The sequence below is a fragment of the Lagopus muta genome, chromosome 3 (assembly GCF_023343835.1).
Source record: "Lagopus muta isolate bLagMut1 chromosome 3, bLagMut1 primary, whole genome shotgun sequence".
NCBI lineage: Eukaryota > Metazoa > Chordata > Aves > Galliformes > Phasianidae > Lagopus > Lagopus muta.
The window spans coordinates 12,182,172-12,198,171 of NC_064435.1; the positions used below are offsets into that span (position 1 = coordinate 12,182,172).

Here is a 16,000-nt window from a genome sequence, read left to right on the forward strand (position 1 = left end):
GGGTAGCTGTCCATCATAAACCTCACAGTGTTCTTGAAGCACCAGTGATTTTTTGGGGCCTGTGATGCAGCTCTTCCTTCCTGATGTCCAGTTAGAAAATGTCTTGGTTTTGAATTCCATGTTGTTGCACTTGGAGCCACAGAATTAGCCATTTTCTTAATTAAAAGTGGTAATATTTCTAGATTAATTGACATCATAGTGATTTTCTTTTCAGAGCTGGATGGCTGGATCTTAAATACATTTATGCTGTGAAGTTGTCAATAGGAATAACTTCATGTTTTTGGGAAAATATCTAAATACTGACTGTTTAACTTAGGAGTGGAAGCAGATTTCCTCTAGGCTGAATGTTTTTGCAGGCACACAGCTCGCTACAGCCCGCTCCTCAGTGTGCTTACACATGGAAAGCCAAAGCTGCCAGGGTTGTTTATATGTAGTGAAGAGTGTTCAGTCAGAGCATATCCTTTGTAAAACCCTGCGAGGAAGGAAAAGCCTCTGCTGTGAAAATCAGCAGCGTTGTTCCTGCATCGTGCAGATCCTTACCTGTGCTTTCAGCTCACAATGCCACCACTTTGCTTTATGTTCTGAAGTGCTGATGTTACGTGCTTTGGGCGTGCAGAAGGCAGCAAATATCTTCTTTCTTTTGTTTGAAACAATTTACATTTGAGGTAGAAGTGTGCTCTTGCCCCATTTGATCCCATTAAACTGTGATTCTTACTGGCTTTTTGTAAACCTATAGTTTATAGTGTAAAAGGAGGAATCTCTCAGATGTAATTGACTTTTCTTCATGTGACTTTTCCTCATGTTCTCTTGGGGTTTCATTCTGCAGTATTAAGGAGTGCTGAAATTTTCAGTAACACAGTGGAAACGTACTTCACTGTACGTGTACAAACTTTTTAGATGCAGCTGCAACTTTGAGATGGGTTTTAAAGCTTTAAGGTGCATATTAAGACATCTGTGCTAACACTTGGTATAGTGTATCCTCCTGCTAAACCGGCTGTAAAACGTCTCCAACAAAATGGAATATTGCCTTCGGCCATGTCAAATTATCTTTGATAGTTTGGTGACTTAATGCGATTAAACCACATCCTGGCCAGCTCGTTACGAAAGGTGATGCCTTGGCAAGTACACATGGCTAAGCATTAATTCATAACATATTACAGAATATTCATTTTAGTCATGCGTGTGTTTGCTAGGTGGAAGTTGTTGTGTGTGTGCATGAGTTGAGCAGGCTGGGATGGCAGTGAAGCCCACCTGGGATGCACACACTGCTTTCATCAAGCAGCCTGCCCTTGTGTTTCCGGTAGTGATTGTCCTTAATGGATTATAAATTAATTACGATGTTGCCATCAACAATAGAATGCATTAAAACAAAGACACAGCAAACATAATGCCAAACATATCAGCAAAAGTAGTTGAGTTACTGGAACTGGGACTTCTCCCAGTTTCTTCTTAAACTTATGGTCATGAGCAGCCCCAAGGGACATAATCTGCTTTCCCACAGCTCCTAATCAAGCTCCATAGTTACAATGTTGGAACAAGCTTTTGTGGACCTGGGTTTGTAGAGATATTTCATGGGAACTCACCAGATTATTTGGCTCCACTGTTTAGAAGGTGGAAAAGGCAGCGTGTGAAATGCTTGCCAAATGCTGTCATTTCATGACTGAGCTGTCTGAAACACACAGTGACGTGGCCAGCCCCATTTGGGGACTTTGGTGTGTGTGGCTGGTGAACGTGTGGCTGTCTCACACTGGCAGCACAGCAGTGAACTCCCTAGCACCTGGCAGGGCGGATGCAAGCAGCACTCCTTAAGAACAGGCACAGTTTTCTCAAATACAGCAAGAAAGCAAAAATGTTGTTTTTAACTACTGCAAAGAAAACAACATGAATGTTGCTCCGAATGCGTTGCATAGTTACTGCTCAAGTCAGCAGTGCTTATTGTGCTGGGCTCTGGAACATTCCTTGGTCTCATTGTGCTGGCTATCTCTCACCTCTGCTACTTGCACTCCTCCTTTTCTGGCCCACTCCTCACTTTCAGCATGCCATCTCCAACCCCAGCTTTCTGCTTCTAATCTCAGAGGGGCTTTGCACTTCCATCTTGTGTCTGAATGCCTCAGCATCACTTCAGTGCTCACATCTGCCTGCAACAGCTTTCTTTGTGTTTTGGCTCTTACAGTATTAATCTTATTGGTATTAATACTTGCACTGGTACTCCACACTGAGTAGTTACATAGCAGATTTAGCATTGCCAACTCCAGGAATCTGTTAACTGTTGCCAGGGCTGGGCTTTGTCATTCTGATGCTCTCTCATGATCCAGGCCCTGGGGCAGGACCCTCTAACCCCAGTTCTGATGCTCCTGGAAGGATCAGTGTGTGCAAGCACAGGCTCCTGAGATGTTGTGCTGTTGAGCATTTGAATCCTGCTGCCTGCTTCTGAGGTGAAGGAAGGCATTACTGCTGGAACTAGTGAGGCTCACGCTGCTCTCAGCACGCGGTAGCGGTGTTTGTACCAGCCCTTCCCTTGCAGCAGGCTGATGAGGGATGTCAGCATCCAGCTCCAACCTTCCCAACAGGTACTTTCTGCAGCTGCCTGTAAGCACACGTTCCCTTCATCGCCGAGCGATGGAGCCTGTGGGAGCCTGCGAGCATTTTTGGCATAACTCCTCGCAGAAATGGTAAACTCTTGATTGTTTTCCATCAAAACTGAAATTCCGTTCACTTAACATTCGGGTTCAGCTGTCGTCTGAATTAATGCAAGCTGTATCCCTGGTCCAGAGCTGAAATTGGCTCTTAACTCACAACACTCCATCAGTGCTGTTAGCATGTCCCTCACCTACTTCTCATTAGCCGCCCTCTCTGAGACTTCTGCAGGCAAATCGTGTGGGCACAGTGATGAGAAGGGCTCCAGTTTGGATTTCACGGGTCGTGACTGGAGGGAATGAAGGCTTCAGAGTGAGAGAGCAGTGAGCCCACAGCCTCCTCCATGCCACCCACAGCTGGGACGCAACAGGATCGAGGGACTGAACCAAACTCAGAAGAAAAATCACAGTTAGGCAGTGGGGACACACACTTCATCCTACTCCTGCAAGTTTCAGAAGGAACAAAAGGCAATTCCTTATCAGCTGTGCTCTGGCTGTATGGAAATGATTTTGGAAACAAAGATAGTAAGGTGCACAAGAGAAGATGAAGCAACAAAATGATTCTCAAAGGCATTTTAATGAAAGTCTTCTCTTTTATTTACCATGTTGCCTTGTCATATTTAGACAACTCAATAGAATTCTCATAGGAATGAAAACTTCCCTTCTTCCCAAGGAATCAAAAAATGTTGTTATGTACAGACATTTACAATGATATGCAAGGGTTTAGTGTTATTTTGGTCTCCAAAATCTGACTCCATAAGTAAAAATGTTCACATGCTCGTGTAGCATGCATTGTCTTTTACCTTTTACAATGTTCTGTAAATGCTGTTGGTGTATTTTTAAAGCTGTAGCTCGTCCAAGGGTGAGAAACTCCTTACTTAAAATTTTGCTGCTGCGTGCAATTTTCATCATCCACAGAAAAATAATGCAATTTAATTCCTTAACCTTACTGAACAAGGGACAAGCCAGCGAGGTGCATCAGATGAGCAAATGTGTTTGGGTTTCTGGCTTTTGTTGGGGTTAGATGAAAGATAGAGGAAAGCAGATTAGAAAAACAATGAAGTGCCGATACATCAGTAAATTGTGTGTATCGAGTGACTCTGGGACATGGATGGACATCCCTTATGTCCTTTATATTTCAAGAATTATCTCCCTATTTGTTGCTTTGAGCTTACAGAAGCTTCCTTCACTCTCATGGGTTATCCGACCAAACGTTTCTCAGGTTTGCAGGCATTCTGGTTCAAGCTGCTGAACCCCTGTTATGCCCTTTTATTCAAGGCATTCCTTTACATCACCTTTATCTCCAACTCAGTGTTCTGTCAAACAACCACTGAGAGCATTTCCAAGATCCGTGTACTTTTACATGAACTGGAACTCAGTACTGGAAAGATGTGTTGCTAGCAGGACTTTGCTTCCTTCCTTGGCTTCATTTTCCAGTCTGAATCTACACAGCTGCTCTGCAATGAGGAAAATTGCTCTGAGCTGGTGGGACTGGAGGTTTTGACAAAGCGTGCTGGAATGCACCCATGTTGCTAATGAGTGAAACTGAGCGTAGGACGGCTGCAGGATGTCCTCTGTGCCCTGAGCTGTTGGTCTCCGTCCAGTTCATGGCCTGCAGGCCTGTTCAAACAAACCCTGCAAACAGGCACCCTTTTTGCGCACCTCAAGCAGACAGCATCATGGACAGCGCAAAGGTGGGAGCTGTGCTTTCCTGTCAGCCCCCAAAGGAATCCTCCTGCACTGAGACCGAGCTGTGATGATGGAGTGAAGGTAGACTGCTGTGCTAGCAGCATGTCAGTCCGGCACGTAAATAGCAGCCTTCGCCCTCCTGAATTGGCTCCTTACGCAACTGCTTGAAGTGCAGAGTAAGAAACTGACTCAGCCTGCTTTCATGTGCCTGGCCACACGAAAACCACCTCAATCTATTGATACACAAAAATGGTACCAAGGGCAGGTGCTTGGCAGCAGCAGTGTTGCACTGCGAGCAGCATCGTTAGGTTTGTTCTTAGTGGGACTGTACTGCAGCCAGCGTTTACATGACAGCAGGTGGCTTTTTAATTAGGGAAACGAAGCATCCATAAGCACCAAAACAAGAGACCTGAAATCATCCTTATTTTGTATTATGCAGAATTTCTGTGCTCATCAGTGTACAAGCGATTGCTAAACAGGTCCTCACTAGGTTTACTTGCAACTCAAAACAAGGTGGCGATTATGCAAACAGGTTGCCTTTATGGAGGCATCTCCAGGGTGAGTTTAAGCCTGTCCTGTTTGGTTCCTCTTGTCTAACTCTTACAGGTCGGTAAATGTTCATGTTGTTATAAAGAGCTGTGGGGCTGTCGGCCACGTAGTGCGGCTGGTAGAAGTTAGCCTGGATGGGCTGTGCTGGGGGGGGTGTGAATGAAACAAAGCTGTGGAAGGAATTAACTCGATGCAGAGGTGACGGGGGGGTGAAATTGCTGCTGAATATGAGAGTTCTTGGGGTTTGCTTGGTCTGATGGTTGCTTCCAGTTGAGAGGCTGCTCAAGGGGTCTGAAAGAGTGTTAGCACTTCCCTCGTCGCTGTCAGGCAGGCTGCGCGGCAGGGCCCAGCTCTGGCTGAAGAGGAAGGGCATGGTGCGTGGTGGAGACTTCGGTCCCCTCACTGGCTTGGACAGTGCATAGAGGTGGCGGAACTCCTCGTCAAACAGCTCCACAACTTGACCAGTGAACTTGGAGAGGAGGTTGCGGTGAACCTGGCCACATAACCATGTGAAGCTGGAAGGAGAGACACGGTAAGGGTTAGCCATTGGCAATGGGAGGTCCCCAGTGAGTTGGTACTGAGGCTCATGGTACAAACACAGGATGGAGGTGGTGTCCTGGCTGAATTTTAGGTCAGTTCACATCAGTGCTCTCCCTTTGGCTTTTGGGTCAAACCTTGTTATTGCAGCTGCCGCTAAAACCTCCAAGAAACTCTCTGTAAAGTTTTACGGCCTCCTAAAGGGAGTGGTGGAAACCAGGACCTGTATCCATGTCAGCACACGTCAGATGCTTCGTGTTTGGCTGTCTGTTCCACAGCCTGGCTTTAGACCCCTATTTAGGAACCGCTCTTCCTCACGCAGGGCTTGAATTAAGGTCTTATCACGTCTTGTCTGCAGAAACATAAATTGTATCTTCCCTGCACAACAACATGCTCGTTTGTAAATCTCACCCACTCAGAACTGACACGAGGAAAACTAATGAAGAACAACTGTTCTTTGTTTGCACGGTGCTGTGCCTTTGTTTGCACTGGTCAGGAGAAGCACACAGGAACCCAACCTTCCTGTGGCATCCTGCCCCCACAACGCAAACCACCACACCTGCATTGACAAGTTGAACAAGTGCTCATTTCCTTCACTATAGCTAGAATGAAATGAAAAATATTTCCACAGCCTTTACAAAATTAGTAATAATAATAATAATAACAAACCACATACTTTGCTGTAAAGGATAAACACTACAGCAGTTTTTATTCTGGGATCCAGAGACACGCCTCAGACCACTCCATGGCCTGTAAATGATTTTTCTTTTACACACTACCCTAATCCACTCGGCAAACATACATCTGTGCTCTTTTTCCAAACCACAAGCTCACTCAAATGAGCTGTGCAGACTGCCTTGTGCCACAGCATCATCAATAAAACAAAATGTAATTACTCCCTGAGCTGAGCGGGGCTTGCGTTGTGCAGCAGAGGCTGTAGAGCAGCGCTGGGTTTGAACCCAGGGTTACTCAGTGTCAAAAAGAACCAAAAAACGTGTCCCAGTTATTCCTGTGGGAATTTATTAGCTATGCTGGATTTGCAGAAGCATTACCAACAGCCAGATTTGGCTGTAGGTGTGTGCACTTCACATCCTGTTGTTGCAATGTTTTGACAAAACTCCTGTGAAACTCAGAAGGGCTGACAGCCTCAGCTGACACTTCGACACAGTTTGCATCTGCTGGTTTGGGGCATTCTTGAAGAGGGTTAGGTTTGGGACGTACATTGTTTCTATACTGTTAATTCAGGAGCAAGGGGGAGGGGTGAAGCAACCACAACTTGGGCAATTAATAGAATCACAGAATGGTTTGGGTTGGAAGGGACCTTTAGGATCACGTAGTTCCAACCCTCTGCTATAGGCAGGGACTCCTCCTTTTAAACCACGTTGCTCAAAACCCCATCCAGCCTGGCCTTGAATGCTTCCAGGAAAGGGGCATCCACAATCTCACTGGGCAACCTGTTCCATCACCCTCACAGTAAAGAATTTCTTCTTACTATCTAGTCTAAATCTACTCTCTTCTGGTTTGAACCCATTTCCCCTTGTACTGTTGCTACCTGCCCTTATAAAAAGTCCCTCCCCAGATTTCCTGTAGGCCTCCTTCAGGTACTAGAAGGCCACTTTAAGGTTCCCCCAGAGCCTTCTCTTCTCCAGGCTGAAGAGCCCCATCTCTCTAAGTCGTAACATACAGACTATACATTTTATGCCTGAGCATGACAATGCACAGTAAGTTACTAAAATGTGGGTACTACTCATCCACTGTAGGCAAATGATTCTAAACACCTAAAACCTTGAGAGTTGAGGTAAGCAGCCCAGCAAGGCAGCTCACTGCTGTCTGGTAACAGCTGCTGCACTAGTGTGGCATTGCCTTTATTCACAAAGAAGCATTCGGAATCTTTCCCTGTCCTCCATCAAACTGTTAAGAAGACTCCAAACAAGAAAAAAAACACAGTAAGTACACCCGGTGAGACCTATGTGATGTTAGACAGCTGCATGTGGATGTGTGCTGCTTCCAGCTCTGGTGCTGAGGAAAGAGGGCCAGCTTATTCAGGAGCCTCTTCTTGGTTCTTGGCAGAACCAAACGTACCCGCATGACTGAAGCAACAGATTTTTAATGTGCTTTTAAACACTGCTCTGGAGCAGGAGATCCCAATAGGTTCAGCGTGGTTCATTTTCCTCTGATTGCCAACTTCAGCCCCCCTTGCTGTCTTTGAGGCCAACACATTTTGTTCCCAGACCCTTTGGCTGCGAGCAAAGCAGCCCCGGTCCCTTGCAGAGCACTGGGTACCAAAGGACTATTTTATTCCCTCAGCCTGCTGTCAAAAAGTCATGCAGACTTTTTACAGTTCTGTGAGTTTTCATAGACTCATAGATCATAAGGATTCTATCCTTAGAGTTGGAAGAGAGCTCTGAAGGCCATCAAGTCCATCTCCCCTGCAATGAACAGGGATGCTACAGCTAGATCAGGTTGCCCAGGGCCTTATCCAGCTCCACTCTGAAGGTCTCCAGGGATGGGGCGTCAACCACATCACTGGGCAGCCTGTGCCAGAGTCTCACCACCCCCACTGTAAAAGATGATTTCCTTATATCTAACCTAAATCTACCCTCCCTGAGCTTGAAGCCATTTCCCCTTGTATTTGTAAAGGTATTTGCTTTGAGGTATTTTGTGTTAGTTTTGAGATCTACTCAAATTTCCCTTCCAACACTGCAGAAGAGTCTGTTTTACTCTCTTTTAAGATCCTTACTGTTTACACCTGCAGAGATTGGTGGGCAAGATTTGGTGATGATAAAACTTCCAGATGAATGAAGTGAGAGCCAGAAGCCTACAGCAATGCCATGTATTGATTGCCGTTTATAAGCTGTGTGAATCCACAAATTGAGCATGATGAAGTCAAATAGCATATGGATTTGTTCCTCACCATTATCTCTGCTTGCTTGCTGCATAGGAGATAATGGATAACGTAGGATAACTTTGACAAGGCTCTTGAATTTAGAAGATAATGCAGCAGCAGAAAAGAATGAGAGGAGTGACTCTGCACTGCAGAGGACTTGAAGGGTTTTTCTTTTTTACTCTCTTTTTTTTTAATAGGATATAAAAGCCAAAAGGGTCCTTCTTGGCTAAAGAAAAGTTGTCCTGCTCAGTCCCTTTTCTCCCACATATCTTCTTCTATTCCCCACAAAACTCTGTTTTTGCACTTCTAAACAGATTTGATGAGAAATTAAAACAAAACTGAAGAACAATTAAGCTGTAGAGTCCGAAAATCAAACAGAAAGCCAACAACATGGTTTGCTCACTCCTTGTCTGACAGTTCGTTTGGAAAGTGAATGAAAGAACGGGCGCCTGCCTCTGGAGACAGCTGAGCTCTTACAGCCTTCGCTGTCCCCACGTGTTCACATTTACCTTTGTTCTTACAGTTACATAATCTTCCTGCTGGCACAGTTTATCGAAGCAATTAAGTTCCAAATCACAAACCTGGATTAAGGAAAACAATCTCATCCTTTTAATTAAATAATCACATACGTAATTTTTTCCCTTGTCTTTTTTGTATCTGAGTTTCTAGGATCCACCTCAGTCATTTGTGGTGCTTATCTACGTAGCCATGAGGCTTAGGAACTATTTATTTGATGCAAACTCAGAGTCTCATGAAATTCCCTGACCTGAGGATTATGGACCTTAATTAAAAGCCCAGTTGAGATGCTACATCCTGTGCCTGAAATCATCAAAACAACTTGCAAAAAAGGAAAAAGAAAACAAAAACAAAAACACACACAAAAAACCAACTGCAGTGGTGCATCTCACCTGTAGGATCCAGAGAGAACGTATCTCCAGTCAGAGATAAGAAATTTTTCTTGTATTTGTCCTGAAAATTTCCTGCCTGATTTGGCACAGTATACCTCTCCAGTAACACTGCGGACTGAGATGTTCTAGTAAAGAAAAAAGAATTATTTGAACAGAGTGAATTACATGTTTGTTTGTCTGAACTAAAAATCAGAAGGAAAAGGCCTCTTTTCCCTCTTGTCTTCAACACTTCACCTTCCCTCATTCGTGTTACGGTTTCATCATGGACTCCGTTGTTATATTTAAAGGTTTGGGCACGATGGAAGCCCAGACAAGTTTTCAGGGCTAATTTTTCAGTGGGCAAATAAACATACAGGAAAATTTGCACAGAGGAGCTGCAAGCTGTGACAATATGGCTGCTCCCCCTAGTCGAAAGAGTACTAGAGATGTGTCTATAGCCAAGAATAATCTGTCACCTCTGCTGACATCTCAGCTCTAGATCTGATCCCTCTTGTTTTACACTGATCAATGGCACAATACAGCAGGGCAAAACCTTTCCTCTTCTAATCAGTACAGGCAACTGAATGGCTGGTGAAGCCCAGACAAGCCATCGATGTCGTATCAAATGTGTGAATGGAGCTGAAGGTGTCTTTGGCCCATGGTATCAATTTGTAGAATCATTTCTGTGGTTGGAAAGACCACTAAGAGCCCCTAGTCCAACCATCAGCCCACCTCCACTATGCCCACTAACCATGTCCCTCAGTGCCACATCTCCATGGTTCTTGAACACCTGGTTCAATGGTTAACTTTAAGGTCAATTTCCTCCAGCAGGGATGATGTTGGATTAAGCTAGCAGACAGCTAAATTTGAGGCATTACCCTTAAAGCAAAGCCTGAACAACATAATTTTATTACATTTCATGCAAACACCCAGGGAATTCAACTAAAACACTGAGGCTGAGGATCAAGAGCAGCAGTCAAGTGAGCCAGGCAATGCCAGCAGAACTCGGCCCTCACAGCCCAACTGAGAGCACCCAGTTCAGTCTTTCTGGCCACCCAGGATTTTCATATGCAGGGTTATGTGTGCAGCTAGAGCTTCCCACTACCAATGGCTACCAGACCACCTTTGGGTCTAATGGAAATCTAATGGGCATCCAGTCTAATGGACATATAATGGAAATGCCTTAGCTTCCTCAAAAAATGCATGGAAAAGTGTAGGCATTTTTAGAGAATAATAAGATTAAAGTACCTCTGGAAATCTCCTTCTCTGCTTTAATTACATGCTAGGGATGTTAGAAATGACCCTAGCTTAACTGTGCTTCTAACCCAAAGCCTAAAGAATTTCAGAGCCACAGTACCTTGAAGAGATCCTCAGCAATCTGCAGCTTGTCACACATCTCCGAGAAGAGATTTATATTGCCATGGTCCAGCAGCAGGTAGACAAATACCATGCGCTTGTTGGCTGCCTCCAGAAGGTCACAAAGGATCTCAGTGTCTGTGAATACATCCATCACGATAGCCAGCACCTAGGGGAAAAAGCAGAAGCATTAGTTGATGTCATGGTTGATTAGTTGAAGTCATGGCTGCCCGAAATGCAATGGGTATTTCATGGAATCACAGGACCATAGAATGGCCTGGGTTGAAAAGGACCACAATGGCCATCTAGTTTCAACCTCCTGCTGTGTGCAGGGTCGCCAACCAGCAGACCAGGCTGCCCAGAGCCACATCCAGCCTGGCCTTGAATGCCTCCAGGGATGGGGCATCCACAGCCTCCTTGGGCAACCTGTTCCAGTGCATCACCACCCTCTGAGTGAAAAACTTCCTCCTAATACCTATCCCAAACTAAACCTTGTCTCAATTTAAGACCATTCGCCCTTGTCCTATCACTATTCACCCTCATAAACAGCCGTTCCCCTTCCTGTTTATGTGCTCCCTTCAAGTAGTAGAAGGTCACAGTGAGGTCTCCTGGAGCATTCACTTTTTTTTATTTTAACTCCAACAAATAAAAAATTTGAAACATATGTGTGGATATTTATTCTGTTTCTCCCTGCATCACTGAATCAGTGAGACACGTTGCTTCACTGTTTTATTGCTCATATAAATCCAACATAACACGCAATGTACGCACTTCAGTTACGTTCTTTTCATCACCAAACATAATGTGAACCAGCAAATTGTAGGTGAGATTTCAGCACTAGGAAGGATATTAAAACACTAATGAGAGAATAATAAGGATGTAGCTAAAATAAGAGACCTCAGCTCTTGCCAAGTGGCTTTCATAAGTCACATGCATTTAGCAAGTATTGAATGATGCTTTCCCTGTTACAACTTAGGTCTGGAGCTGCCCTGTTTTTAAATCCGCTCCCTGCAGTTGGTAGTGGGCTGACAGACTGCAACAACTTCCTGTTTATTTCTTTTTATATCCAACTTTCACAATGATTTATGAGCTAATTGTTTCAGTTTAAACATACATCCACATTTCCAAAGTCACAAACGGCAGGAGCATGTGTAAAAGCCTTGGAGCAGCACGGACTGCCCGTTAAAGACCCTCCAGCTGCTTAAATTCACAGCCTCCAGGCAGTGCGTGGTTGAAGGAGCCATAAATGTGCTGTAAAACCAAGCTCATGCCACAGCCACTAGGCTCAGCACTGAGGTCTCACCATCCTCCCTGCTGTTGTCCACAGAAAGAGGTGTCTGCCAGGGCAGCTCATTGCAGCCGTACCCACCTTACCTCCAGGAGGTAACAGCTGGAGAGGGAACCCCTCACAGTTGCCCTCACAGGGCATCACGTTCAATAAAATACAGCCCATGGAAACAATTTTTACAGATTTCTGCAGATCTGCCCCACTAATTTCTTTCAACTTTGGCTCAATCTTACAGAAAGCTTATTCCCTTTCCACCCCCATATATGAATCCCACAAGACCAATTGCCAGATTATTTGGGTAGCAGTGAGGATCGCACAGCTTCATTCTGCTGCCGGAGCGCAGTGCTTCAGAAAGGGCCCTGCCAGGGCCAGGTAATGGCCCAGTGCTGCCCAACACCTTATCCTCACACTTTGATAGCACATTTTGGACTGCGCTTGCCTCTATACACAGCACAGAACTGCTGTCTCACATTCAGCCTCACCACAGCTCCAGACCACTCTCACATGCTGCTTCTTCACCGGTTGTTCTCCATTTATGTTACTGCACTTGGCTCTTCTCTCTTCCTGGCAATACTCCTCATTTCTTTTGCCTGAATTTCACTTTACAGTTTGTGCCTCACAAGGATGTTAGGGTTACAGAGTCATACAATCATTAAGGATGGAAAAGATGTCAAAGATAAACTAGTCCAATTGTTCATAATCCAGCTGATTACAGACTCTATTAGGATTGTAGTACTCTCAGCTCTCCAGCCCTCCACAGTTTGATGTCATCCACAAACATATTCCTTATTCTATTTATGCTCTTAATGGATACCTTAAGTACTATGGTATCCAGCATGTCCCCGTATCACACACTAACTATTCCCATCACTGAGAAAGTGTACTCAAACAGCAGCTGCCAAATGCATACTGTCAGCAGCCCATTTGAACCATGGATGTATATTGCATTTCCCATTTTTTCCCCTAGAATTTTTCTCTTCTTGAGATAAGATGTTTTTCTCTGTTAATACCTTTAGCATTACTAGTGCCAGCTCCAACGGCTCTGACTCTAGAGGGCTCCACAGCTGTTCTGGAGAGCGGGACCCACAAACCTCCCTTTCCACCTGGGTATGTATGGTCTTGCCTATCTCCAGCCAGCAGAAATTTGAGACTGAAGTTTTTGGAAATGAATAATATTTTGTTTACTTAAAAGCTATGGTGTGTGATCACAATCGCCAAAAACACAGTTTTCAAGAAGTCAGCAAAGAGCACCATTTCTCTCGGAAAGCAGCTGTGTTCCCAGCTTTTGGGCAGGGCCTCTAGCTCCTCACCTAAGGCTGAGGATGTGGTCAGTACTTTGCCATACAGAAAGAAATGCAAGAAAATAATTCCTTGCATCCAATGTGGCCCAGTGCTGTGACCCTTACACCCCCCTTGGGGATTTCATTGCTGCTCAGGAGGCCCTACATTTCCCTTCTAATACAGCAGTCACAAAGAGTTTGTTTCTGACCATTCACCTGTGAGGCTGCCAATGGAACCTCAAGTTTACATGGGCAAAATCTCTTAACAGTAATAAGAAAAGATCTGAAATATTTTCCCCTGAAAACTGAGCTGAGCTGTCACAATACCACCAGAACACACCACCAAAGGTTTTTGTCCCCTTCAGCTGTTTGTCCTCAGATTTTCCACTTGTGCACACTGTGACAGGCATCTCTCCATGTCCCCGTAACTTGTCTGTATTAGACTTCCCCTGCACCTCTCCCACACTCTGAGTGAGGCTCTGAGGCTCTGTATGGAGCCTGTGTGACATTTTAGTGGCACTGATAAAGTACTGGGGATGAGATGCCTTCTGAATGGGTCGTTCCCTGGGGGACATCTCCTGGCACACATGTGCCCCCTTTTCAAGGAGCTCTGTCCCCCCACACCTCCCACCAATCCCTTACAACAACCACTGTTTATTCAGAGCTTGCTTCAGCTTAATTTTCATTCACGGTAGGACAGCGCTGTGCACGGCTCCTGCAGCCTGGCACTGAGGTGCTACAGGCCAGTCCTCCATCATGACCACAGCCAGGCGGATGCACTGAGGCAGTGACAGCGATGCACTTGCTCAATAGTGGGCTTTTTCTAGAGCAAAGCTACACGGTAATGCACAAGACTGGCTCTAAACACACACCGCCTTTACCCAGTCTTTCTAAGGGCAGGAGGACAAACAGAGGAACACAATGCAGAGGAACACAAGCTTTCTCTCCATACCTGCGTGGTCTTGTTGATGTATCGGCGTATGATGTCTCTGATGTTGCTGTTCTTCTCTGTCTGGAAGTACACAGTGGCCGTGGACTTTTCCTTTAAATAGGGCTTGTCCGCTGTAATCCATGTGTGCAGGAGAGCGGGCTCACTGCTGTCAGAAATGGTGGGGAAGTACGTCCCTGAAGGCAGGGAGCCGCCATCGTTCTGCCTTTGCGCGGCTGCCCCATCCGTGGGGGATTCCTGCGCATAATAGGACTCCTGGGCGTTCTCCTTGATGTACCGAGCTTCCACCGAGGAGAGGAAATCCACCTCTCCCTCTTTGCTTAAAGTCTGGAGATACGAGTCTGTCCCACCATCCAGGAAAGCGTCCGTGGCCAATCTGATGCTTTCGTTGTGGCTGAAATCTGCTTTTGTCGACTTCAGGGACTGGTTCTTGATGTCCTCCAGCCGCTTTTTTATCTTGCCCATGTGTCTGGGGTGGCTCATGGCTCTGTGTCTCAGCAGCCGATCTGCAGAGTAGGCACCATGCATATGCGTGGTGCAGGCGATGCAGTCGCCCGTCGTGTTGGGAGTCTGCATCCTGGCGTAAAATCACCTTGACCGAACGAATTAACTCTGAATAAAAATAAAGAGATCTTATTACCTCTGGCAAATTCACACTCCCTGATTCTGTCGGTACAATTATCTTCAAAAAACAACCCAAGCTTACTACTCAGGTGGTGGTGTTCTCCAGCAACACTCTGCTTCCAGATGGAACACACGCACAAAGCTGATTAGATTGCTTATCTGCGAGGCACCCACCTCACCCCAAGGGAATCCGAAGGATTCGCGTCCAATTACCAGGGCTGTTTGATTTGGCTGTATTTCCCTACTCGGAGCATCCTGTGAAATGCGAGCAAGGAAAGTATTCAAGCAAAAGCAGGTAGGCTCCCAAGTATCGTTGCACAATCTTCAAAACAGCTTGAGGCTTCTCTGTCCTCCCATAGCATTTGCTATGGAGCAAAAACTTTAACTGGGACAAAGACATCAGCTGCATCCATAGCTTCGGAACAGCAGAAGGGGCTACGGACTCCCGTCTGTACCTACATGCTGTCAGGCAGGCTTAAAAATAAACCTGAAATTCGTCACTGAGCCCCGTTCACAGTATGTTGCTATTACCATGGACGATTCACTCATTTATTTCTTTAAAGCTTTGTGACTATGCTGTCCTATTAAAAGAAAAACACCCCTTCCCAAACATCCTGAGCATTATGTGGAGGAAGGGTTGTGAGCTGGCCTCAAAGCATCAGAAATACAAACACTCATCATTTGATTGTGCACATTTAGCACTGTTTGTTTGGTTTCCTATTTTTTTTTTTAAGGCTGCAGCTCTGGAGTCACGTTGTCACCGTGGCAGCCCGGCTGCTGTCATTAGCAGCACAGGGGTTCGCAGTGGGGTGAGAGGCAGCGCCTCTGGGAGCCAGGCGGACTGGTATGACTGCGCGGGGCGAGGCGAGGCAGGGTGTGCAGGCACCGTGCCCCAGGTGTTCCATAAATACTTGCGTGCATGCTGTTATGCAGAGGCACGTGTGACACACTTTTATCACACAGGTCGGGTTCGCCATCGCTCTGCTCCACGCTGCTTCAAGGTGCTGTGGCTCTGGAGGGGGCCATAGGCAGAGCAGGGTGGAGCAGACGTTGCCTGGCCTCATGCAGGGGAAGGGCTGCTCAGGGCACCTCTGAGCTGGAAGGAGTGCTGTCTCTCTTACCAGCAGCTCTGGAGCACAGGTGTCCTCAGGGCTCGTCAGAGGCCTGTTTTTCCAGGGTAGCTTCCCAGATTCTGTGTCTGTGTCCCCACAGTCTATTTTCAGACGCCTTATGGAAAAAAAAGAAAAGAAAAGAAAAGAAAATAATTATATGCCAGCACGACACAAGCATCCATATAAAAACAGAAAGGAGCGTGAAG

At 45.8% G+C, this 16,000-nt stretch overlaps 1 protein-coding gene across 1 annotated transcript; it reads right to left on the reverse strand.

Annotated features, from left to right (window-relative positions):
* Positions 1–55: 55 nt before the first annotated feature.
* Positions 56–15,941, reverse strand: FAM83A (family with sequence similarity 83 member A). Its single transcript, XM_048938736.1, has 5 exons — positions 15,804–15,941; positions 14,062–14,670; positions 10,543–10,710; positions 9,207–9,331; positions 56–5,389 (listed from the first exon to the last, which is right to left on the reverse strand). The coding sequence occupies exons 2-5, from the start codon at positions 14,632–14,634 to the stop codon at positions 4,846–4,848; spliced, it is 1,410 nt and encodes a 469-aa protein (XP_048794693.1). The 5' UTR covers positions 14,635–14,670; positions 15,804–15,941; the 3' UTR covers positions 56–4,845.
* Positions 15,942–16,000: the final 59 nt, after the last annotated feature.

Excerpts from the sequence above, each read along its gene's own strand:
- FAM83A (XM_048938736.1), bottom strand. The coding sequence starts at position 14,634 with ATGCAGACTCCCAACACGACGGGCGACTGCATCGCCTGCACCACGCAT. Across the intron at positions 10,711-14,061 it reads ACATCAACAAGACCACGCAG|GTGCTGGCTATCGTGATGGA; the intron begins GTATGGAGAGAA and ends TTTTTCCCCTAG. Across the intron at positions 5,390-9,206 it reads GTTCTCTCTGGATCCTACAG|CTTCACATGGTTATGTGGCC; the intron begins GTGAGATGCACC and ends CTCTCCTTCCAG.